General features: G+C 40.3%; 1 protein-coding gene across 2 annotated transcripts in view; it reads right to left on the bottom strand.

Annotated features, from left to right (window-relative positions):
- The window catches only part of itsn1 (intersectin 1 (SH3 domain protein)), a 195,047-nt gene that overhangs the window by 112,298 nt on the left and 56,566 nt on the right, over positions 1-26,183 (bottom strand). For both annotated transcript variants that reach the window (XM_060833763.1, XM_060833762.1), the window contains exons 3-11: positions 21,890-21,982; positions 17,422-17,485; positions 15,828-15,985; positions 15,461-15,640; positions 11,616-11,721; positions 8,599-8,708; positions 4,931-4,994; positions 2,738-2,875; positions 1,095-1,198 (exon numbers count right to left, since the gene is read on the bottom strand). In XM_060833763.1, the coding sequence (XP_060689746.1) occupies positions 1,095-1,198; positions 2,738-2,875; positions 4,931-4,994; positions 8,599-8,708; positions 11,616-11,721; positions 15,461-15,640; positions 15,828-15,985; positions 17,422-17,485; positions 21,890-21,982 (1,017 nt within the window). The remainder of the gene's footprint in view (positions 1-1,094; positions 1,199-2,737; positions 2,876-4,930; positions 4,995-8,598; positions 8,709-11,615; positions 11,722-15,460; positions 15,641-15,827; positions 15,986-17,421; positions 17,486-21,889; positions 21,983-26,183) is intronic.

The raw sequence follows: 26,183 nt of genomic DNA on the forward strand, positions 1-26,183 counted from the left end.
CACTGACACCTCAGTCACCTGCCCTGCCTTATTTTCCAAGAGTAGGTCAAATTCTCCAACTTCTCTAGTAGGTACATCCATATACGGAATCAAAAAATTGTCTTGTCCACGCTTAAATTCCTCTCCATCTGAACCCTTAACACTATGGCAGTCCCAGTCTATGTCTGGAAAGTTAAAATCCCCTACCATAGCCACCCTATTATTCTTACAGATAGCTGAGATCTCCCTACAAGTTTGTTTCTCAATTTCCCTCTGACTATTGAGGGGTCTATAATACAATCCCAATAAGGTGGTCATCACTTTCTTATTTCTCAGTTCCACCCAAATAACTTCCCTGGATGTATTCCGGGAATATACTCCCTCAGTACAGCTGTAATACTATCCCTTATCAAAAATTACACTCCCCCTTCTCTCTTGCCTCCCTTTCTGTCCTTCCTGCAGCATTTGTATCCTGGAACATGAAGCTGCCAGTCCTGCCCATCCCGGAGCCATGTTTCCATAATTGCTATGATATCCCAGTCCAATGTTCCTAACCATGCCCTGAGTTCATCTGCCTTCCCTGTTAGACCCCTTGCATTGAAATAAATGCAGTTTAATTTATTAGTGCTACCTTGTCCCTGCCTGCCCTGACTGTTTGACTCCCTTCTGTTCTCAGCTGTACCCATTCCAGATCGATCTCTTTCCTCAATATCTCCCCAGGTACCACCCCCACCCCCACAATGTTCCCAGTTTAAATCCTCTAGAGCAGCTCTAGCAAATTTCCCTGCCAGTATATTAGTCCCCTTCCAATTTAGGTGCAGACCGTTGATATTTATGTATTTACTTATTTATATTCTGAAGACCAGTTTTTCCTTCCTTTCAATACAATACTGAAATCATTTGCTCCACCTAGTGCTTGGCAGAGCTCAATACAACTCGAGCACAAAAGATTTCAAACGAGGAAAACGAAGCTCCACTTCAAACAATCCAAATTGTAGAAACAAAATACCTCTCAACAGGTTCAAACAAAAAATCATGGGTGAACAGCTTTTACTGGAAATAGAGGCAAGGTTACTTCACACTGAAAATACTTCACCACTGGAACACAAATTTACCAGGCAATTTCTTTTCAGTTTCTTCGTCTTGTGGTTCTTCAGGTACCCGTTGATCAATACTCAATGAGCTTCCAGTAGACATTCCACTACCAGACCTGGCTCTTCTGCAATATTCAAATAGAACTGTTGGACTGTAACATCTAAGTGATTTCAAAGTAAGGAGTTAAAATGCAAATCATTGTACATTGTAATTACAAAAAAAGTACTCCACTTAAAAAATCTCACTAAGTTAATCACATTGATTTGGTCATTCAATTTTTCCTGAATGAAGCCAAACTGTTTTAGACAAACATTCTGTTGTCTACTCTACAGCAAAATGCAGTATTTTCAACATTATTCAGATATCAGATGTAGCCTGGCAATTCAATTAACTTTATCCTGTTTTCATTATGCTATGTGCAGCTGTGGCTCAGTTGGTAGCACTCTTGCCTTTCAATCAAAGCACTGGGTTCAAGTACTGACTCCACGGCCTTGGGAACAAGAAAAAGGCCATGCCTTATGGATGAATTGCCACAACGAAGAGGAACTGGCTTTTGGAAGGTCATTCAAACTCAAAACCCCGTTTTCTCCCCTAGATGAACGTGAGAGAAAAAAAAGGCACTATCCCAAATAGGAGTTATCCCTGGGCTCCGGCCAGCGTTTACCCTTCAAGCAACATAAAATCAAAATGCTGTTTGGTGGACCTTTGTGCATTCAAATCAACTGCCACATTTCCAAGACACAACAGTGTGTACTCTTCAAAAGTGGGACTTCGTCGGTTATAAAGTATTGAGATGTCAGGTGGTCATGTGAAGCATTACAATGTGATGCATTGTGGGCGGCACGGTGGCACAGTGGTTAGCACTGTTGCCTCACAGCGCCTGAGACCCGGGTTCAATTCCCGATTCAGGCGATTGACTGTGTGGAGTTTGCACGTTCTCCCCGTGTCAGCGTGGGTTTCCTCCGGGTGCTCCGGTTTCCTCCCACAGTCCAAAGATGTGCGGGTCAGGTGAATTGGCCATGCTAAATTGCCCATAGTGTTAGGTAAGGGGTAAATGTAGGGGTATGGGTGGGTTTCGCTTCGGCGGGTCGGTGTGGACTTGTTGGGCCGAAGGGCCTGTTTCCACACTGTAAATCTAATCTAATCTAATCTAAAAATGGAAGTCTTTCTTTCAAACTGATCCATCAACTCAAGGTCAGGCCTTCCTCATAGAGAACACCACTACAGTCAATTAACCTGTGCTCTCTTTCATGCCATCTATTGCTCAACATTCACTGGTATTAAGACCAGTGAAGTAGGTTTATTTTCCTACCTTGTAAATTGGATAAAGTCTTTTAAAGCTATATTCCATAACACTATTCAATTCATCATTTATGAGTGCCCCAACTACTTTGTATGAAATCTGAAAACTAACTGCAACATCCAAGTTCAGAAATACTTCTGCATTGCAGCCAGTAAAAGTTGATCATGTTTAGTTACTACAAATATCAATTTATATATGGCAAATTTCCTTTCAAAGTTAAATCTGAACCATAAACTTAGCATATGAATTAGTCTAGAACTGTTTTGTTGTTTATAGAAAGTAAGTCCTTTCATAAAAAAAACAACAGAATTTATCACATTACACACATTGTGGAATTTATCCAATCTACACCCTACTTACCTGAACGTTGGTGGAATCAGCTCTCGAGTCAGTACAGGAGGCAATGGCTGTCCTGACATCGCCATATCAATTAAGTGCATAGCCAGAATGAATTCCTCCGCTGTAAGCTTTCCATCTTGATCTATGTCAGAAAGATTCCTGTATAGATTTGAGAGATTGGTTCAAGGTTGTCTTAAAGAAATAAAAATATTGCTCAAACATATTAAGTATAACCGCAAACCTTTTTGTGACCTGATTTACATACTTCAATTGAACCATTTTCTGTAGTTTTTCCCAACCAACCCTTGATCTCCATACAATAACAATTATCCCAAAAGTTTTACCTCTCTCAAGCCAGGGTGATAATGGACATAAAACAGAGCCAGGAATTCTTTCATCAGGTTTTCTTCCTCATAGGAATACTGCTAAATACCGCCCACATTCCATAATGAGTAAACAAAATTCTGACTTTTGGTCAAACACATTCAAAGACATAATTCTGTCCACGCTGATGTCTCATTCTAGTTTACATGTTTCCATCTGTTCTCATCACATTATGCAGTGAACAGCGACCAAAAAAAAATGGCACCACAAATACAAACGCTGGTCATTATCTCGATGCAGCAAAAAGACACAGTACAATTCCCTCTCCTGTATCTCAACATGCTCTTCAACTCCAAATGTGCAATACTAAAAATAATATGTTCTTCGATTAAACCAATTTTTCCACAACAGGCTCATACAAAAAATTGAAACTACTCAAACAAATTTTACCTGTGACCATTACTCCCACAAAAAGAACATTTTTCCCATCATACTTGGCTAGATTTGAATGTAAGTCACAAAACTGATGATCAAGGCCTAACCCTCTGCACCACAGATGAATATTTGGTTTGAAGGAGAATAAAACATGCTAATTGTCTAAATGTTTGCCAGAGTGACAGACTGAAAATGTATTGCTGGAAAAGCGCAGCACGTCAGGCAGCATCCAAGGAACAGGAGATTCGATGTTTCGGGCATAAGCCCTTCTTCAGGAATGGTTCCTGAAGAAGGGCTTATGCCTGAAACGTCAAATCTCCTGTTCCTTGGATGCTGCCTGACCTGCTGCGCTTTTCCAGCAACACATTTTCAGCTCTGATCTCTAGCATCTGCAGTCCTCACTTTCTCCTCAGAGTGACAGACTACCTAAATTCGAGTTTTGTGAAGTATCCAAGACTAGTTCCAAATAGAAGCAAGCACTTGAAGGCTCGCTTATCTCATTCCTGAGATGAATGACTCCCTTCATGAAGAAAGTTTGAAAAGGTTCGACCCTAATGCATTGCAATTTAGAACAGCCAGGTGATTTTATTCAAAGACAAGATCCTGAGGGGACAAGAAAGGTGTGAATACGAAGAGGCTGTGTCCTTTTGTTGGGGAGACTAATGAGGAGATATGGACCAAAAAAAAGAGAAACTTCTTAAAAAGGTGAAGAAAAGGAGTTTTTGTTTCCTCTGAGGGTCATTAGAGTTGAAATTCTCTTCAACAGAACACAGGAATTTATTCACGACCAAATTAGATGAGATTTCAAAGGCAAGGGAGTCAAGGTTTACAGTGATTTAAGTGGAGTCCAAAACACAACTGGATCAGCCATCATTTTAATGAATAGAGTTGGAACACGTTCAAAAGGGCCAAGTGTCCTACTTGTGCTCTGTTCTACGGAAGGGAAGGAGTGGAAATTTATAGCATTATTCATCTTGCTACTACAAAAGTAAAACAAAAAACTGTACATATTTTACTGAGCAGTTATTGACAGGTAGTACACCTATAAAGCACTATGGTTGCGTTCTTGTATCGCCCCACATTGTGGAAAAATCGCTTTTGATAAACAGGGCTTCAAGTGTTGGCGATGTAATCACATTACAGCCAAGAGACATTTTAAAAAGTTCACACTTTAGAAACAGTGTTCCCAATTCAGCAATCATGTTAGAGGGAAATCATGTGAACTAAACGCACAATACAACAGAACGACCTGTAATGAGGATAAAACGAAGGGGAGAAAATGTGGTGAAAGGAGCAAAAGTGATCCTGCTGTTAAAATAATTTGTCCCATGTTTTGATCACAAACCCAAGAAGCTAAAACATCAATCATACCTTCGAAAAATAGATTGTTCAAACTTTTATGACAAATTTTAGGCAATGACTTGTTTGAAAGTGATTTGTTAGAAATATACTTACCATATAGATGCCAATTGAGCTTGTGGTAAACTGGATTGCATTAAGATGGTTCTTGCCTGTGGGCCTGTAAAATGAAAACTTCCCATTCAGTATTGTTCAATGTATTGCCAAATTTCTTTTGTATGTCTGCTCATTCCTGCAATTCCCGAGTTTTTGGACAGAAAAAGGGATAATTTCACAAAGGTCAGGATTTCCGCCTTCTCTGATAAAGTTAGGACTAACATTTCACAGAGTGAGAGAAAATAGGTAAATAGACAATACTCTCTCAAGAAAAAAAATCTTACACACTTAATGGTAAGGTCCTAGGGAGTGTTGCTGAAGAAAGGAGATCTTGGATTTCAGGTCCATAGTTCCTTGAAAGTGGAGTCACAGGTAGATAGGATAGTGAAGGCAGCGTTTGATATGCTTTCCTTCATTGGTCAGAGTATTGAGTACAGGAGTTGGGAGGTCATGTTGCACCTATACAGGACATTGGTTATGCCACTTTTGAAATGCTGCATGCAATTCTGGTCTCCTTCCTATAGGAAGAATGTTGTGAAACTTGAACGGGTTCAGAAAAGATTTACAAGGATGTTGCCATGGTTGGAAGATTTGAGCTATGGGGGGAGGCTGAATAGGCTCCCTGGACTGTTGAAGGCTGAGGGGTGACCTCGTAGATGTTTACAAAATCATGCAGGGCATGGATAGGATAAATGGAAATGGTTAAATAGTTCCCAGAAGAATATAGACAGGTTAAATGAGTGGACAAAACTTTCAGATAATATATGATGTGGGGAAACGCGAGGTTACACACTTTGGCAAGAGGAGGAGCTGAATATCATCTATTTAAAGGGAGCAAGTCTGCAGAAAGCTTCAGAACAGCAGGATTTGGGAGTCTTTGTCCATGAAACATAATGAGCTAGCATCCATGTTCAGTGGGTAATAGAGAAGACATATGGCGGCCTTTATTTCACTGGAATTTCAAAGGAAAAAAGGCAACTTTATTGAAACATATTAGCTTCTTCAGGGATCTAAGTGTGACAATGCCATCACTTTTAAAAGATTATTTCTCCCTGGGCTTTTTTTTAAAGGGAGGTTGTGGAGGCTACTGGAACCGACCCAAGACAATAAGTTAAAAGGCTATTAAATTTTTCTTTAAAACAAACAGATCGAACAACAGAAGGGGATTGACCAATTCTCCCAGATCAGGCTTTCTAGTTTTTTAATTTGCACATTTTCCCTGCGTCTGCGTGGGTTTCCTTTAGGTGCTCCGGTTTCATCCCACAGTCCAAAAGACATGCAGATTAGGTGAATTGGCTGTGCTGAATTGTCCATAGTATTCAGAGAAATGTAGGGTAGGCACATTAGTCAGGAGCAAATATCGGATCGGGGAAACAGTCACGGTTGGTGACTCTTCAGAGAGTCAGTGTGGACATTTTGGGCCAGAAGGGCCTGCTTCCATACTTTGGAGATCTACGATTGCATTAGAAGCTGTTTGGGTCCCTGAAGGGTTCTAAGTTTCAGTAAATTATGCCTAACTGACTTTCTCTGAAATCGTTCTCATGTGATTCCCTCCTGGATTGGGAAACTGCACATGCCTGAATTTGCCTCTTTGCCGGGGGGGGGGCGGGTTGGTTTTAACGCGATGTTACTACATTGGAACAATTAATTAGCAATAGGTACTGTAATAATTATTCAGTCAAATTTTCCAATTCTTAAGTTATTCTAACTCCTCTTTTTGTTTGTATTCTCACAAGTGTTTGAATAAATTGTGTTTTGCCGAACGTCGAGTGGTTTGACCAGTTGTGTCACACCTGGAACACCTATGCCACATCTATCTTTAAACTAAGAAAAAGCTAGGGTCTGCGCTACCTTCTTAAAACATTTGAGGGGGCCTGGTCTAGTCCATAACATCAGGTAAATGCGGAGAAGGTGTTTGCTTTTGTGGAGTGACTAGAACTGGGGGATAATTTCAGATTTAAGTTACAGATCAAGAAGAATTTCTTTTGAGCAAGATTTTGGAAATCTGAAGCACAAAGGGTCCGAGTTCAGGATTCTCTTCAAGTTAACTTGCAGGTTCAGTTGCAGTTGAGAAGGCAAATATAATGCTGGCATTAAATGTTGAGAGAGCCAGAATTCAAGACGGGAATGCACTGCACAGGCATGGGGGTGAGTGCACTGTATTATCCCAAAACCATCACCCCTGTTTACTTCTCAGTTCCAACCACATAGCTTCACTGGACAATCCCCCAGGATAATCCTCTAAGTACGGCCATTATGTTTTCCGTTTAATAAACAACACACCTCCTCTCTTTCATCCTTCCTTTCACATTTATAACCTGGAATATGAAGGTGCTAGTCCAATCGGTCCCTCAGCCAAGTTCCTGTAATAGCTACAATATCATAGTCTCGTGTTCCTAACCATGCTCCGACTTCATCAGCCTTACCTGGCAGGCCTCTAACATTGAAATAAATGCATTTTAATTCATTGGTCTATCCTTGTTCTCTGCTGTGCTCTTACCTGCCTTGTCTTTTTAAACTTGATTTTTAAAAATTCTGTATCAAACTTAACAACCTCTCTTGTCTCACTACTGTTTGGGGTCTCAGCTCCTTAACTATGCCTTCATCTGTCCTATCCTCCTATTCCTACTCTCACATGGCACCAGGAATAATCCAGACATTATTAGCCTTGAAATCCTGTTTTTTAGCCTCCTGCCTAACTCCCTATATTCACACTGCAGAACCTCATCCCTTTTTCGACCTTGGTCACTGGTGCTAATGTGTACAATGACCTCTAGCTGCTCATGCTCCCCTCTAAGAATTTGCTGCAACTGCTCGGAGACATCCTTCACCCTGGCACCAGGGTGGCAACACTCTATTCTGAAGTCTCGTTCGCAGCTGCAGAAACGTCTGTGCCTGACTAGAGGGTCTCCTATCACAATTGCTCATTTGGACTTTGCCATACTTCACAGCAGAGTAAAAAATGAGGTCTGCAGATGCTGGAGATCACAGCTGCAAATGTGTTGCTGGTCAAAGCACAGCAGGTTAGGCAGCATCTCAGGAATAGAGAATTCATGAAGGGCTTATGCTCGAAACGTCGAATTCTCTATTCCTGAGATGCTGCCTAACCTGCTGTGCTTTGACCAGCAACACATTTGCAGCATACTTCACAGCAGAGCCAACCATAGACTTGGCTGCTACTGTGTACCCCTGTGAGATGATTCCACCTTCTCCCAACCTCCAACTCCCCCGACAGAGAGTATAAAGTTGGGGGGGGGGGGTGGGGGTGGAAGAGAGGAGGAGGAGGAGACTGGACATCCAGAAAAAGACAACCTGGACCAGTAGTATGACCACCTCCGTGAAGTTACTCTCATATTCTCTGCCCCTCGAGGCTCCTTACTGCTTCCAACTGCCACTCCAACCAGTCGGAGTGTAGTTGCAGACAGAGAGATTTCCTGCAGACATAGTCGCCAGGAACACTCAACTGCTCCCTGATCACCCACATCTGACGGGAGGAGCATACCACACCAATGACTGCTCTCTCTGCTCCTTTAACAACTAGCAACCTTGCGGTTGGGGGAGGAGGGCAAAGGAGATAGGAGGGAGGATAGTCTTACCTTGCTGCTGCTCACCCTCAAAGCCTGGCATTCACGTAAAACTCAATTGGTCCATGTAATATTACCTCTTACCTGTTAAATGTCCACTCATTGTTTTATCATGACTGTTGAAAAGCTGCCTGTATTTCAACCTTGACGATTGTGGAACAGCCCATTCTACACCAGCAGCCAAAGGCGGCACACTAAAACATAGCAAATTAAGACAGGTCAAACAAACATTCATTCAAACAGATTAATTCAATACTCCTTAATTCAATACTCATTTCTCACAAACAATATACTTCAACCAAGCCACCCAAGAGCACAGATTCCATATACTTGACCTTTTGTGCAGAAAGTCTGACCAAATTTAATGCCGACTAAACAGTAATACAAACTTTGAAATGAAGACTTACGAGTCAAAATCCATTGCATTATAAATGCAATACTGTTTGCTCGATACTGCTCTCTTTCTGCAAGTGACCTTATGTCTGTTCTCTGGGCATTTCAAGTTATGCTATATCCTAAACTTTGTGTTGATCTAATCTTTACTACCAGACAGACGAAAACAATGCTCAACGGAAAAGCCAGAGAACACCACCATTTTTTTGGTATTGTAGGGAGAAAATGTTCTCGTTGAAAACAGAACAATAAATAAATATTCACGACTTCAATTGTGCCATCTCTGAAACACTAAAATAGAGATGAGGGGGTATTCTCTCCTAAAGTGGGGTGAAAGAAATAATGATCAAGAGCGTGTAACTCTGGTGGCTGGTTAGACAGGGTTCAAAACAGTTTATTTGCAGCAATAATAGAACAGCAGGTTTTTCTCTGCGCTTGCCAGTGGTAAGAGGCACTGAAATATTCAATACACTCTTTTGTGTTCATGTGAATTGAAGCCCAATTGCTTGAAAATAAATTCAATGCGGTACAACCAGACATTCAGCAACGAACAGTAATTTCCAACTCAAACTTACAAAAAAAATTTGTTGTAAGATCAACAGAGAAACACCAGGGGTAAATACAGTGGAATTGATCTGGATGGGATATACTTCGGAGGGTCGGTATGGTGTTGTTGGGCCAAAGGGCCTGTTTCCACACAGTAGGGGTTCTAATTCTCAAAGAAAATGCTCACGTGCCCAAGCCAGTCTCAGACAATCATCTCTCACAAATTTCCAGCAGGCAACTCTGGATTAGAGGCTTATTTGCTTTCTAACCCAGTCATGTCAAGTCAAGTTCAAGCACCCAGCACCAACAATGGTGGCTCGCCCAGATTATTTTTCTGTTCTTTCTTAGTGCAATGTCTCCATGGGCTATTTCCACTTACTCATCTGGCAAGGTGTCATGCAGCATAGAAACAGACCCTTCGGTCCAACTCATGCATGCTGCCCAAACATCCCAATCTGGCCTCGACTCATTTGCCCTGGTCTTTGTTGGGAGAGGATCTACGAGTGCAGGGATATCTTTCTGTAATTCTCCAGGGCCTTGGTGAGACCACAGCTGGAGTATTATGTCCAGTGTTACCTCCTTATTTAAAAACAGTTCTGTCAACGGAAGGAATGCAATAAAAGGGTTACCCAACAGAGCCCTGGGATGGCAGACGAACATATGAAGAGAAACTACATCAATTAGGACTTTATTCACTCAAGACTTTAGAAAAAATAGTGGGGGGATGGGGAAAATGGAGAGGCTATCTCACAGGAGCCTATTACATTCTAACAGGAGGAGACAAGGTAATTACAGGGAAGATGTTCTCTGTACCTGGACAATCCCAGACCAGGGATCACAGTCTAAGGCCAAGTGTAGGTCTTTTAGGACAGACCTGACAAATTTCTTCACCAGAGGGGTGAATGTGTGAAATTCTCTGCCACAGACAACAATTGAGACCAAAACATCGCATTTTTTCAAGAAAGAAATTGATGTATTTCTGAGGGCTAAAGGGATCAAAGAGTATGCAGACAAAGTGAGAACACAGTTCTGAGCTGGATGATTATCACGACCACATTCAAGGGTGACGCAGGCTTAAGCAGTCAAATGGTCTACCCCGCAGCTATTTTCTATGTTTCTGCAGTGCAGTATAATAAAATTTGCAGACAAGCTGTTGCACTTTCAAGAGGGGAAAAAAGAAACAATCAATTTATAGTCTCTCACTGCAACACCAAGCCTTGAAATAAGCAAACCATATCGACTGAATCCAACATTTTTCAGGTTGGATTACAAGTTGCACTCAGCTGCTCCCTTGTATCATGAATTTTGCTGCCACTAACACAGTGAAATCCTACCATTTATTTATTGTTGAATTCACCTGTCTCTGGTCTGTTTAAGTGTTAACAAAAGGACAAATGCATTCAATATGGAAGGTGCAGATAATCAACGTTTCAATTATTATCCCTCAGCAGAATGTGTTTCTCAAAAACAAAAACTTCAAGATAAAATTGCTTCTGCTCATGTTTTATTCAAAACATCATCCTGTCATGTAATCGTTCAGTCCTTGTCAGTGCAGTGCAGTGTCTCTGCACAAAGTAGGATCAGCATTCACTATGCCCTTATCAGAAGAAGCAATGAGCCATGCAATTGTGAACGTTGTTGACTGGATGCAAGATCAAAAAAGAAAATCCAAAACAAACTTCCACACACAGTACATCAGCAACCTATCTGGGCAAGTTACAGGAGTGACAATCACATCTCAAGATCAAATAAAATTCCTCTGGAACAGATGGGACTTAACGTGGATCTTCTGACACAAAGATACGTGTACGATCACGGCATCACAGGACACTAGTTGGCTCATTCTACACAATTAGATTATACATATAGCTAATCACAATCTCATTTTAATTGTTTCAAAATTGGCGAATTATGCCAGCAAAAGCAGTGAATTCAATTCCAATTTAAATCGATCAGCTAAACAATTTTAAAACAAGCCAAGCGGAGGGGCCAAAACAAAGTGTTTTGTTGACTTGTCCTTAAACTTGAGCTCCTTCTCACAGATGATATTATTTGAACTCCATGGCTTTGGTTTTTCTAACATATTAAACAATTTGTACAATTTCAATGATACCAAAACAAAATGGACATAAATGAAATTCAAGTCCAGGTGAAGAACTCACGTGACATTCCCTATGTCAAATGACTGTGCCTTTTGTAGTTTTGTTCCATTTGCTTGACTGACTGATGCAGAGCGACTGAATGAAGAACTCTTTGGCAATGTGGCTCCTATAAGATACAAAACAAACTTGCAACTTGTCAATCTTGTCTCCCCATCCCTCAGCATTATCTTCCAGTGTAACTTGACTATCTTTTCCCATCGTAGGACACTCATGTCATTGCTCCTTTGTACATCACTTCACCAATCCCTTCCTACTGTTGGTAGGTTAACATTCTGCTGTACTTTGTAGTCTTGAGAATTAATTCAAAGTGACATGTCACTAACAGTCTCCTAGTCAGCTTTGAGAAATCAGAGAGTGGCAGGGGAATGGAAGGGAAGTCACGCGAGTGGTGGGGGTGGGGGAAGGAAGGGAGGCGAGGGGCGGCAGTTGAAGGAAGCCAGGACAGAACGGTGTGAACAAAGGGGAGGGTGAGAGAGTGAGAGAGAGAGAAAAAAAAATGGGGAAAAAGAAGAAGCGAAAAGAACACAGTCAAATAAAAGGATTGCTGGTATGCCGAAAGAGAGAGTTGAATGCAGAGTACTATTGTCACAAGTGGGAATGGTTGAAAATGGTTTGGCAGTGCTGGGAGCAACTCATACAAAACAAGACCGAGGAATGTGAGGGTAATCATCAACATGGAGCAAGATGTTCATGTTCTGAAATTGTTAAATTCCATATTGAATCCTGAAGACTATAAAAACACCTAGGTGGAAGTTGGAGATATTGTTATTCCAGCTTGCATGGACCTTTGCTGGAGAACTGCAGAAGGCCTGAGTCAGAAGGTTGACATGGAAACAAGTTGGGTGAAGCGACAGTTAACTGGAAGCTTGGGTCATTCTTGCAGACCGAGTGGTCATCTCATCATTGTAGAGGAGACCACATTGTGAGCAACAAATACAGCAGACTAGACCGAATACAACGTGTAGGCAAATTATTGCCAATTGTCAGGTGTGCCTGAGGCTTCGGGTATTGAGAAATTAGGTGGTTAATAGTCAAGTGTCGGACCATCTGCAATTGCATGGGAAGGTACTGTGGAGCTGTGGGGAGTGATGAGAGTGCAAAGGTAGAAGAGTGGACCAGGAGACCCCAGAGGGAATGCTCCCTGTGGAATGCTAACTGAGGAGGTGAGGGCATCCTGCTGGAGGTGACAGAAATGACTCTTTCTGATCCTTTGGATATGGAGGCTGGTGAGATGGAAAGTGACGAGCAGCAAGATGCCATGGGAAGGAAAGGGGAGGCAGAAGCTTGAAAATATGATAGGACCCTCAGCCATGTCCAATCAACCACTGGAGCCTGAAGTACTTATTTGGGGGAGAAAGTTCAGAGGCCAAAGCAACATAAGCTGTCACTTCTGGCACCTCCAGCATGAAGTACTCTCAAGTATTTAAATATTGCTAAAATTAGTAATTTGTACTTAAAATGTATAGCTGTCAAGCAAGGGAAATCAGAATCATCTTATGTTCTGTTCATAGAAATGATTAACACAAAAGGACATGAAATTGATTTCCAACATACTCAGACATTTGTGTGAAAAGAAGGGATAAACTGTCCATCTGGAGGTACGTACAATAGCACAGAATATACAAGAAGTGGATCAGATGGGACTAGGTTAGGTTGAGATATCTGGTTGGCATGGACAGGTTGGACCGAAGGGTCTGTTTCCATTCTGTACATCTCTAGGACCTGACATGTGACACAAATAATGGGGCAAATGGCAAATCTATGACTGATGTCAGGAACGTGGTCATGGAAACCAGCGATCACAATATGGGGATCTTTTACTATCAGGCCATGAAGACAAAAACTTGAGAAAAAACAGTTAAATCTCATGATGCTAAGGAGAAAACATGAACTTTTTTTTTAAAATGTGGATTTGCTGAGATGACTGAATGACCACTTGATTTGAGATCCTGAAATAAACACTAGGATCAAGCTTTTATTACCAATCTGAACAAAACTTTAATATCATTAGTTCATAATTACTGGACAACTCATGGAAACAGAGAGATGACTCTTGTGCTTTCAGGCAATCATGTCCATGCAGTTTGAAACAGCTATCTACTTAATCTACTACTTTGTTCTTTCCCATACCCTTATAAATTTATTCTTTAAAGTTATACCTAATTACTTTCTAAAAGAAAAGTGAGTTTTGAGAAGATTTGTAGTTCAGGTTGAGGTTTAGGATATAAGTTTGCTCACAGAGCTGAAAGGTTAATTTCCAGACGTTTCGTTACCTTACTAGATAACTTCTTCAATGGACCTCATGCGAAGCAATGCTGAAAATTCCTGTTTTCTATTTATATATTTGGGTTGGTGATGTCATTTCCTGTGAAGTCACTTCCTGTTCCTTTTCTCAGGAGGTGGTAGATGGGGTCTAACTCGATGTGTTTGTTGATAGAGTTTCGGTTGGAATGCTATGCTTCTAGGAATTCTCATGTGTGTCTTCGTTTGACTTGGTTTTGACTGGGACAACACATCCATCCTAGGACAAGCCAACACAAAGACATGCACGAGAATTCCTAGAAGTATGGCATTCTAACCAGAACTCTATCAACAAACACATCGAGTTAGACCCTTTCTACAACCCTCCCCCCACCCCGAGAAAAAGAACAGGAAGTGACATCACCACAGAAAATGGCAGCACAAATGTGGGCAGCACGGTGGCACAGTGGCCAGAGACCCGGGTTCAATTCCCACCTCAGGCAACTGTCTGTGTAGAGTTTGTACATTCTGCGTGGGTTTCCTCCGGGTTCTCTGGTTTCCTCCCACAGTCCACAGATATGCAGGTTAGGTGAATTGGCCATACTAAATTGCCTGTAGTGTTAGGTGAAGGGGTAAATGTAGGGGAATGGGTCTGGGTGGGTTGCTCTTCAGACGGTCAGTGTGGACTTGTTGGGTCGAAGGGCCTGTTTCCACACTGGAAGTAATCTAATATAAAATGACATCACCACCCCAAAGAAACCCAAACATATAAATAGAAAGCAGGAATTTTCAGCATTGCTTTGCATGAGGTCCACTGAAGATGTTACCTAGTAAGGTAACGAAATGTCTGGAAATGAACCTTTCGGCTCAGCGAGCAAACCTACATCCAAAACCTTCTAAAAAAGTTACTACATTATCCAGTGCATTGCAGATCACAGTCTGCTGCATAAAAAATTCTGCCTTGAAGTTATTTGCCAATTAACTTGATTTGCATTCTCTGATTACAGACTTTTTTGTGAGAAGATTTTCCTACTATTTATCCTGCTGAAACAGAAATTGACATCTCTAAAAACATTTTCCACTCCAAACCAAACAAGCTGTGTTTATCTAGTCTTTCCCTCCAACAAAAGTCCCCCATCATGGTACTATTTTGGCAAATTCCCACTGGACCCTCCGAGACTACTGGACAATATTCCAGCTGAGGAATAACCATTGATTTACAAACATTAATATCAACTACGTCACTCCTGTACTGAGCCTCAAATTTATTCATGCTTTAAGAGAAACAGATTTAATAGCTTGTCATGCTACTTTAGAGATGTGCATCTATGGACCCACATAGTTACCAAAGGATGCCTACTGAAGTGGTCAAGTAAATGGGAAAATTTCTTGTATTTCTGGAGGGAAAAAGGATTGCGGGACAGATGAAGGTGGAATTTGGAGCTGATCTATCTAAGATGATCAGCCTATTTGCCCCAATTAATTTATTTCTGTGTTTTCAAAGTTCTTCTGGTTCAATGCACCAAGACAAAACAATAATCAGCTGCCTATAAAAATCTCTCACATGTGAGCCATCTGTACATAGTTTACAAAACTGAACTCACCCGTATGAGCAAAGGCAGGTAGAGGCTGTACCACAGAAGGTGCCCCATTGGCTAGTGCAGGAACTCCTGCCGTAGGAACAGAAGACACCAACGGTGGTGACATGCCCACCACTGGCATTGCTGCCATTGATAACGGCGCTACTGGTCCCATCGAGGGCATCGCTGAAACATTACCAATACCTTAATGGGGAGAATAAAAAAGACATTTTACAAGAGTAACAGTTTTCTAATGTTGCAATGATTGAAAGAAAATACAATATGACTTTTCAAAAAATGAAGGCAGACAACTGCAAAAAGTTGATAGCTAACACTGAAAGATCAAAATCAATGAAAACTGAGAAGTTATTTGTAAAACAATGACACTAACCAAATCCTGCTGTTGACATGGCTATTGGTATTTGTTTCATGATGGGAGGCAGTGTGGAGGGAAGCGGATGACCCTGCAGTTTTAGCTTAATCAGTTTCATGGCTATAGAAAACTCCAACTGATCCATCTTTCCATCATTATTCAAGTCAGCCAGAGCCCTTCAAAAAGAAATGCACAAGAAAAAGGCATTTTTATAGGTCAGTGCTGGCAATTCAAATGTTGGAAATACTCAGCAGTGTTAAATAAGTTAACCAAAGTTAACTGGTAGAAGAGAAAACATTTCAGGTCACTTTTCACAGATGTTGCGACCTGCTGAGTATTAGCAGCATTCTCCTTTAATTACCAATGTTCACAGCATTTTACTTTTGCACTGTCAACTTCCATAGTACACCAGTATTTGTCATTGTTCGATCACAATCAAAATTTCCATATAGTCTCCCTGGATGCAACTGTGCAGGTTTTTTTTAAAATGCAAAAGCTGGAAAAATGGACCCTGTACCTGAAATTACTCATCAACCAAAGTACAGAAAATAACAGAATTTCACGAAATATCCATGAACCACGATGTTTTCTCTTTGCAGTAGTGTGCTGGATTAATAAAAGATGAAGGGCACAAAAAGACAATGAGATCAGAACAAAACTAATCGTCAGAGCAAAATTATTCTAATTCCTGACAGCGATGACCTGGAGGTGATTTGGAAACAAGTGAAAAAAAAACACATTTCGTAGGCTTCCCACTTTAGTCTTTCAGTCTCCATCCACAAATATAATTCTGAGTCACATTCCTGAGGATTAACTACAGTGTGGAAGTCGGCCATTTGGTCCATCAAGACCACAGCGAGTCTCCACAGAACAGCCCACCCAGACTCTTCCCCCCCCGCAACCCTGTATTTCCCATGGCTATTCCACCAAGCCTGTACCTCCCTGGACACTGGGTAATTTAGCATGGCCAATTCACACAACAGGTGGAGGGAGAAACTGGAGTACGCAGAGAAACCCAAGCAAACATTGGAAGACAGTGGCCCGACGGTAGAATCAAAACCAGGTCTCTGGTGCTGAGAGGTGCTGCTAACCACTGAGCTACCATGCCGCCCCACTAAGTTGAACTTATGGTTGTGCTTCTCTCATGTCAGGTTTCAAGAAGCTTTAAACTACCTACATGTTCAGCAACTGACTACGTCCAGCAGCCTGATTAACGTAGCTAAGTGGTAAATTACAAACAATCCAAGACCAATAGGTAAAATGGTATAGGTACACATTAGATTGCAGAGTTATGTTTCCTTATGCACCCAGAGAAGGGAAAATTTAACACCTACTCAATACTGTATGTCATCTTAAATAAGCATGAGGTATGTGTGGTATTAACATCTAAGAACTGTATAATGGTAATTCTTCTTCCTAACTAAGTGCCAAATATAAAGTTGACAATATTTTAAAATATCACAATTTATCAGTATGATTGCTTGCTGGGAAGAACTGAATCAAAGTGCAAATGTACCATTCAAGAATAATACTCATTTTAAAATAGTCCTTTCTTCTCAATAAATTGTTCAACAATTAAAAAATATACTCAAATCACATATTTGGAACTTACCATATTTGTGCAAGTACAGGTGGAGGTAATCCAGACTGAAGGAAGAAGTTTCGGGCTTGATCACCTGAATTTGGAATAGAATAAAAACAGCCAATAATATATTTTACATACACAATGCAACGTAAAAATTAAACTAACAAACTAAATTAAAAACACATTCTCTGCAAGAGAGTTAGAATATGCATGATATGTACATTCTAAAGACCTTAACTGAGTACCACGCAACATTCTAAGTGACCAATATTCTTAGCACAATTTCTTAAGATATGTGAACTGAATTAAATAATGCTTTTATTTCAACATAAATGAGTTTAACTACTCAAACATTATCAAAAAAGAATTAGAGTCTGTGTTTCTGCTTACCTGCAGTAAAGTTCCTTAATTTTCCTCTATTTTATACTTGCTACTCTAATGCTACTCAAGAATATTCCAATGATACTTGATTTCCCCTCAATCTTTTTCCACTTCAATGCATGTCTTTAATTCCCTGTCACGTCAGGTGTGTGGCCCTCAATCAATTATCCAGTGTCTTCTGGCATTTTCTGCCCTTCTCTCTCACGCTGTTGTTAAATTGGAGACACTGATAAGGCTATGTCAATGACAGTGATACTGCATCTTTTCTGGGCACACGGGTACTCATGAAAATCATTAGAAAAACAATTCAAAAATTCCCTTTGAAATCCTTCTGATCACCATTGAGACACATATACCAAATTATAGTAAAAGGATAACTTTTCATCCCATCCTACAAAGCAATTCCCTATCCAACTCTTGTTTTTGCAATGTTGTAAAATAAATGCCAAAGAAATCTGAAAGACGGTGATTGTGACCTAATTTTAGTCTCAGTTATCAGGCCTCCTTTGCTCAAAAACTCCAAGCAGAAACACAACAAAATGTTTTAAACACAAACTACAGTTGGCTTCTCATACACAAACCAGAAAGCAAGTTAGGGTGTTGCTCAGACAGGGAGGTTGGCAGGAGAACATGGCTCTACCACTGATGAAGAGCAGTCAGGGCATGAGTTATTAGAACAGGACACTGAAAACTGGGTTTTCTTGCAGTGGGGAGGCCAATAGCTAGATTTATTCCTGCACTTAGTTGTTCAAAAATATTAATTGCCATAATATCACAATAAGATGTCGTAGAGTCATAGAGATGTACAGCATGGAAACAGACCCTTCCGTCCAACCCGTCCATGCCGACCAGGTTAGCTCAGATTTTCCTATTGAGGTTATAGCTGGCTTAATTAAGCTCAGTATAAATTGTTCAGTGACTTACAGCAAGGAAAAGTTACCCAATGAAGTCTAAGTTGCTGTTGGGGTTTGTATTGTTCTGTCAATAGCCTTGTATTAAAAACTCTTGTGCTCAATCGCTCCAAGCACTTCACAACATTGCTGACTTGTGATTAATTATTGTGACAGCAGGCAGACGGGGCTAGCATCCAATTGTTTAAGCCAACTTTTTAAAGGGCAAAATTCATGTCCTTGCCATTTAACCTCTCTGACCCAGAGACAGAACAGCCCTAATCTTTAGTGTCTTATTTTGGGATTTCTTATTTTACCATTTCTTTTATTTCGAACTCCAATCTTTCTGTTCTTTTTCTACATTTGATTTGACTCACCCCATTTCCAACTTGCGTCATTTTTCTATTTCAAAGTCATTAAATCTTATTAAGATGACCACGAGTCTGACCATTCCCTATGTCCCTGATGCTCTGTTGCCCTTGTTGTGCGGTTATTAACTGATTTCCAGTCATTGTTGGGGAGCGAGAGAAAAAAGCAAGCTAAAGGCCAAAGGTGGGCTAAGTTATAAAATGCCCTACTCTCGTAAGCTCTGAACCACCCATAAGAGATTGGATGATGGGTAATACAATAGCACAGCAAATGTCAACATGGTGTATTGCAGTAGTTCACAACACATTGTGCTTAATTGTTACTTTCAGCAGAGACACGCTAATCTTCTGAGCGAACAGAATCAAATCCCATTAAGGATGGTGGTGAAATTTTGAAAGCTAGTCTCAGTAATGGTGAACGTGAAATCACCATTCATCATAAAAACCCGGCTGGTTCGGAAATGTCCTTTTGGTCGGGAAATGCACCTTACCTTACTTGATCTGTCCTACATGTGGCCTCATACCCACAGCAATGTGATAAAATATTAAATTATCCTCTGAATAGCATAGCAAATCTCTCAGGTCAAGGGCAATTATGGCAACAAATACAAGCCTTACCAGTGATGCCCACATCATATGAAAGATGAAAAAAAAAGCCATAAACAAGTCCAAGAAACTGAAAAGAGAGGGGCAGAAAAACATTCAGCCCTTTAACCCTGCTCCTCCATTCAATACAACTCCACTTTCCTATCTGTTTCTAAAAAGAACCAATGAACAAAACTGAAATTTTCAAGCAGAGAAATTGAGTTTTGCAAAACCACAGCACAAGATGAACAATCCACTGCAGAGGTGATTATAAAAATAATGACATGGAACTAATATTAATAACAACAACAACAACAAATTTTTTAAAAATCTCATTTTCAAAGTTGTATACAGCATATTTCCTTGCCAACACTCAGAAAACATTACTGATGATCACAGAAACAAACTTTTGAACAGAAAAAAAAGGGACCACAGAATGTACTGGACAAAAATGTGGTCTGAGTGCTAATTTGTTTAAACCTTCACCGTGAGATGCATTACCATAACAAGAATGGAAAATTAAGCATGAAAATTAAACTAGGCAGGATGCTGTTTATAACTGGACATTGCAACTACAAAGAATTTCTCTGAAATAAGGTGAGAATACTTCTTTTTCTCTATTTCATCTAGGTATCAAAAGAAAGTTCAATAACCCAAAAGCACATGGCACTTACACATCGAAAAAAACTAATCCCCAGTTGTTCAGCAACCTTGCAACACTTCAGCTGAAAGTGCAGTGCTTATAACCTTGAGAGCTTGCTTTTATTTACCAAGGCTGCATCAACTCCCATGTGACATTTTCGTGGTCACCAACACAGGCAGAGTTTCAAATAAGCTGGAAAGTAAGCCAGAGTTTGATGAAAGGAAGCCATTGACAAACTTCTGAAAAATTACAATGGCTGTTATTTAAGTGCAAAGTCAGTCTTTGAGTTTGTTTTGCTAATTTTGAAAAGGTGCCAAAAATCTGGCGTGGGGAGGTAATGAATTAGAACAAAACCAAAATAATGTGGGTAGGGAAAACCTGAGTAGTAATTGGATTCAGTCTTGCACAAGTAAAAATTGCATGTTCTACTGGTGGATTTGAATGATGGCATGTGTGAAATGATTTTCCAACCAATCCAAAAACTGTTTCTTTAAGAAGCTTGGAGAAATCCATCCTTTACTGAAGTGGACAAAGATATGACTAATACTTTGGGCAATTGCCTCTCAACAAACGGAGGTATTCTTGTGATGAAATGAGCAAAAAGGGATACCATGGTAGCAATTATGTTCTTACAACTATCAGTTGATCCAATTACCAACATCCTTACAGGATATTAAAGATTTAACAAAAAACTGTCCGGAAGTTGAGTTAGCCTCCTCAACTGCTACTCGTCCTGCCTCACCCAACAGCAGCACTATTGGGTTCCTCTGAATTGCTTATTCTGTTCATGTTTTCATAACCTCTTTCATCTCTGGGCCTTATGAGTCACCTTAAATCGTTGCCAACGTCCACACTTTCCTTTTGCATTTGGTTAGAATTCCTTCAAGCTGATGTCTGACTTTTACACAGACTGTACCTTGGTCAATGTCACCTTCTTATTTATGCTGACCCTTGGTGACTCACCTAAAAAGCTCTCCCCCATCACGATTCTACTTCACCATTTTGGATTCTTGGTTCATCCGAAGATGAATTTCAGGATGCAATTGGTTTCCACATTTCAAAGCTTTCCGTTGCTCAGGTTTCTCAGCATGCATAAGCATTGAAGTCCAATTATGACATAACACACTTTTACCATTACTCTCTTGGAGGAATTTTCTGTTCCCGGAGAAAGTGAGCTTGGATATCGGAAGAACCCTAAATTAGGCAGAGTGATGATGTACCCAAATCTCCCACACCTTCCTAGCTCCACCAGAATTAGGTTAGGAAAGTCTGTGATCAACTGTCCCTACCACCACTGCTAACTGAGGTCCTTAAGTGGCCAACTGATGATGACAAGGACTTCTGCTTACCACCATTGACAGAAGTGTGATTCATCACATTATTATTTTTGTTTAATTTCCAATAGGCTCCTCAAAGCTCAAGCCTCAAGCATGTGCTTTCATCACTTTCCTAAACTCCTACCTTCTCATTCACAATAGGATACTTCCCTACATTAAAAGAAGAGGTTCAAATTTAAGTAGTGGTAATACAGCCTGCTTTTATGAGTACAAAATGATCAAAAGGAATAACATTTTCTGAAGAATTCAACAGACAGCACAAGAGCAAAAGTAGAGTTGTCTTGCTCTCACCGGTAATCAGTCCACCAACTGGTTTGATACTATGGAACTGCTGGTCATGCTTGGCTCTTTCTTCTGCAGTAATGGCACAGATATCCAGGCCCCCTGTTTAAAACAAAATAGTTAGTTCATCAATGGATAATTTTCCCCATGAGGTTCACCTAAAACAGATTTAAAATTCAAAGTAGATGGGAACCTGATGGGAAAAACAAAAACACTTTAAGAACTTTAGAAAAACACAACCAGATGGATGAAATCCAGCATTGCATTCTTGCAACGAGCAGCATGCCTTAAATCTTTCCTTAACGTTTGCTAGTAATTTTTGTAGATCAGCTTGATGAATATGGAGGTAAACCAAAAGAATTTTCTGTGAGGATTTGAATTCTTGTCAATTCATTACATGCAAATTATATGCCTAATTTTTTTTTAAGGTTGGAGGTTGCCTGGAAACACATTTCATTTGAGGATTTTGAATCATTGGCTTTGTAATGAAATTATGGAATTGGGACTCCACACCAAGATAATTTGACATCGCATTTTCCAAAAATAAAAGACCTGTGAGATATTGTTGCGGATATAATCCAGTGGTTACAAGATGTGCTGGGTATCGACAGATGCAAGCAAAAGAAACAATCAATCATATTTCAAATTTATACAAGGACCATGGAATTAATTAAATCTCTAGGATCTAGGCTCCAATCATGCAACAAGTTATCTTGACTTAGTACGCTGACTTCTGACCATTTAGCACAATTGGTATCATTAAGCATAGCCCGTACCATGCACTTAATACCCATTACCCCACCCCATGGTTGCTAATACTAAACAATATGCATTTATCCACTTGAGAATCCACTCTGAAGTAAGAAATTGTTGATTATCATTGATATGATTAATCTCTGAAAATGGAGACTTCAGGGGTTTTTTTGGTTTAAATAAAACTTCATTAATTTTCCAAACTGAGCTATTTTAGGGAGTAATACCCTGTACGCTCATACAAGACAGTACATAATTTGATATTTGCATTACTCTTCTGTTAATTACCCAGCACCTCGGTATCCAAACAAAACTCTGTACGTGGAGAAATTTTGTATGACTAGGAGTCAGTTTCTCAATTCCTCATCTTTGCTTTCAAATTTGTCTTATGTTTTGGCCCCTCTATGTCTCTGTAATCTCCTCGGGACCTGTAACCCACCAGGATACCCATGGTGATTGAATTCTGGCTTCAACATCATAGATTGAGTAACAGTGGCTTTCAGTGCTTTTAGGAACAGAAACAGTCAAATTAATACACAACTCAATGGACTGGTGCGGGAGAAATCGGTTATCGTCATGCAGTCATACAGCATGAAAACACAACCTTCAGTCCAACTCATCCATATTAACCAGGTTTCCCAAACCAATCCCATTTGCATGTGTTTTGCTCATATCACTCTCAACCTTTGCTATTCATCTGCCTGTCCACAGTCTTTAACTGTTGGAACTGTACCTGCATCTACCACTCCCTGTGGCAGTTCATTCCATATACAAACCACCTTGAGAAAAAACGTTAGCCTTTTTAAGCTTTCGTCTCCCTTGTAACTCAGACCCTCCATGCTGGCAACACCCTGGTAAATCTTCTCTGAATTTCTTCATCAACAATAAGGAGGCAGGGTGACTAGAACTGTACACAATACTCCAAAAGTGCACTCACTCAATATCCTGTATGATCTCAACATAACAGCCCAACTCCTATTCTCAACGGTCTGAGCAATGGAAGCAATTTTTTTTAAACACTTGAACCACCATCTACCTGTTACAGAACTTTCAAAGAACTATGTATCTGAATTCCCTTTCACGCAGCACTGCCATCAGTGCTGAGCAAAGTGGAGTTGTATCGTTAGGATGGTCTGCACTGTGCTTGGACAAGTATTCTAGCAACATGCAGTCTGCAAATCTACTATATGTACATCGAGCAAATCTAGTAATGGAAGGAATAGTGATGTTCTTTGAGATGGCTTTAAACTAAATGATAGGAGTGAAGAATCAAACTTGGGTATATGCAGCAAATCAAGGGACAGAGTCCAGACAGGAGTGCAAAATAGTCAAATGAAAAATTGGGATCAGAGTAGTAGGAAGGATCAGAGACTCTAAACATAAGAGTGGAACCACAGGCAAGGCACAGTACATTTTACATAGAGAATAAAAAGACAAAACTGAAGGCTCTATTGCCAAAAGCTTGGCGCACTCCTAACAAAGTGAGCAAACTGATGGAATTCATTAAAGCAAATCAGTATGATCTAGTAGCTATTACAGAACTATGGATACAGAACTGTAAGGATGGGTCCTGAATATGGAGGGCACCGATATTTTTGCTGGAAGGTTTGCTAGGGTTTAAAGTAATGTGGCAGGAGAGTGGGAAATGAAACAGTAGGTCAGCATATAGAGTGATTGAAGACAAGGTCAACGTTAAATCAAGTAAGTCAAATGGGAAGAACAGGCAGGGCCAAGTTAATAAACATAGCAAGACTTAGTCTGAAGTGTATTCCTTTAAATGCAACAATTATAATACTAAGGTAGAAGAGCTTGAGCTTGGGACTACGATATTGTAGCCATTGCAGAAACTTGATTGAGAGAAGGGCGGCACTGGCAAGGTTTACATGTTTCAGGCAGGATAGAGAGGGATGTAAAATAGGCGGGGGAGTTGCATTACTAATTAAGAAAAATGACACAGCTACATTGAGAGGACATCTTAGAGAGCTCATCCAGTGAGGCCATTGGGTAGAACTCACGAATACGAAAGGTGCAGTCACTGTGATGGGGTCATATCATATGACTCTCAATAGCCAGCAAGAAATAAAAGGAACAAGTATGTGGACAAATCATGGCAAGATTTAAAAATAACAGAATTGCTGTAGTTCAGTGATTTTAAATTCCCCACTATTTACTGGAACTTCCTGTACTGCCAGGGGCTGAGATGGGGCAGAATTTGTAAGGTGCATCCAGGTTTTGTTTCCATGCTGTATGAATCTATGACTCTATGTAAATAGCCCAACAAGTGGAGGGGCTGCACCAGATCTTGCACTGGGAAATGAGCATGCCCAGATAATCAAAGTTCCAGTGAGGTACCATTTTGAGAACAATTATCATAATTCTGAGTTTTAAGACAATTATAGTGAAGGCTAATTCTGGTCCTTGGTTTAAAGTGCTAAATTGGGGGAAGGCTAATTACAGAATAATTAGTCAGGAAGTGGAGAAATTGTATTGGAGCCAGATAAATCTACATCTGGCATATGGGATTCTTTTAAAAGACCAGTTAATCAGAGTTCTGGTCTGTGAGGATGAAAAACTAAGGATAGCACGATTCAGGAACCCTGGATAAGAGATATTGAACATTAGTCAAAAAGAAAAAAATGTCTATGCAAGATTGAGGAAACTGAAATCAGTTAAGGCCTTTGAGGAATAGAAAGGAAGTAGGAAGACTAAAAGGCCCGCGGAATGTCCTCAACTTATAGGATTAAGGAGAATTCCAAAGCATTTTACGAGCAAGATGGGCAGGTTAGGAAAGAGTAGATCCACTCAAGGACAATGGAGGGAATGTAGTGGAGCCAGAGGAAGTGGGTGAGGTCCTTAATAAGTACTTTACATTGGCATTCACAGAGTAGGACATGAATATTGGTAAGATTAGAGATGTAGAGCAATATTCTCGGGCATGTTAATATTGAGTATCTTGAAAACCATTACAGTAGTAAGGGCCCAATGGGATCCTTCCCAAAATACTGTAGGGGCCTTGTCAAAGATCCTTGTATCCTCCTTAAATCAGTCAGGTGCCAGAAGAACCAATGTTGTTCATTTGCTTGAGGAGCTCAACAGAAATAATCTAGGCAATTATAGGCCAATGAACCTTACATCAGTGGTAGGGAAATTATTGGATAAGATTTTTCGGGACAAGATTTACTTGCATTTGGAAAGAATAGACTTACTAGGGATAGTCAGCATGGCTTTATGGCAGAGAGGTGTTACCTCAGAAATTCGAGCGTTTTGAGGAAGTGACAAAGATAATCCAGGATGGTAGAGTAGTGGATGTTGTCAACATGGACATCACAAAAGTATTTGACAAAGTCCCTCATAGTAAGCTGTTCCAGGAGATTAAGTCGCATGGAATCCACAGTGAATTGCCAAGTTGGGTAGAAAATTGGCTTGATCAAAGAAGATATAGGGTAGTTTTGGAGGGGTGATTTTTCAGGCTGGAGGTTCCACAAAGATCAGTGCTAAGACCTCTGTCATTTCTATATATAAAAGATTATTTGGATGAAAGTGTAGATGG

Source organism: Hemiscyllium ocellatum, chromosome 12, assembly GCF_020745735.1.
Source record: "Hemiscyllium ocellatum isolate sHemOce1 chromosome 12, sHemOce1.pat.X.cur, whole genome shotgun sequence".
In the NCBI taxonomy this organism is placed as follows: Eukaryota; Metazoa; Chordata; class Chondrichthyes; order Orectolobiformes; family Hemiscylliidae; genus Hemiscyllium; species Hemiscyllium ocellatum.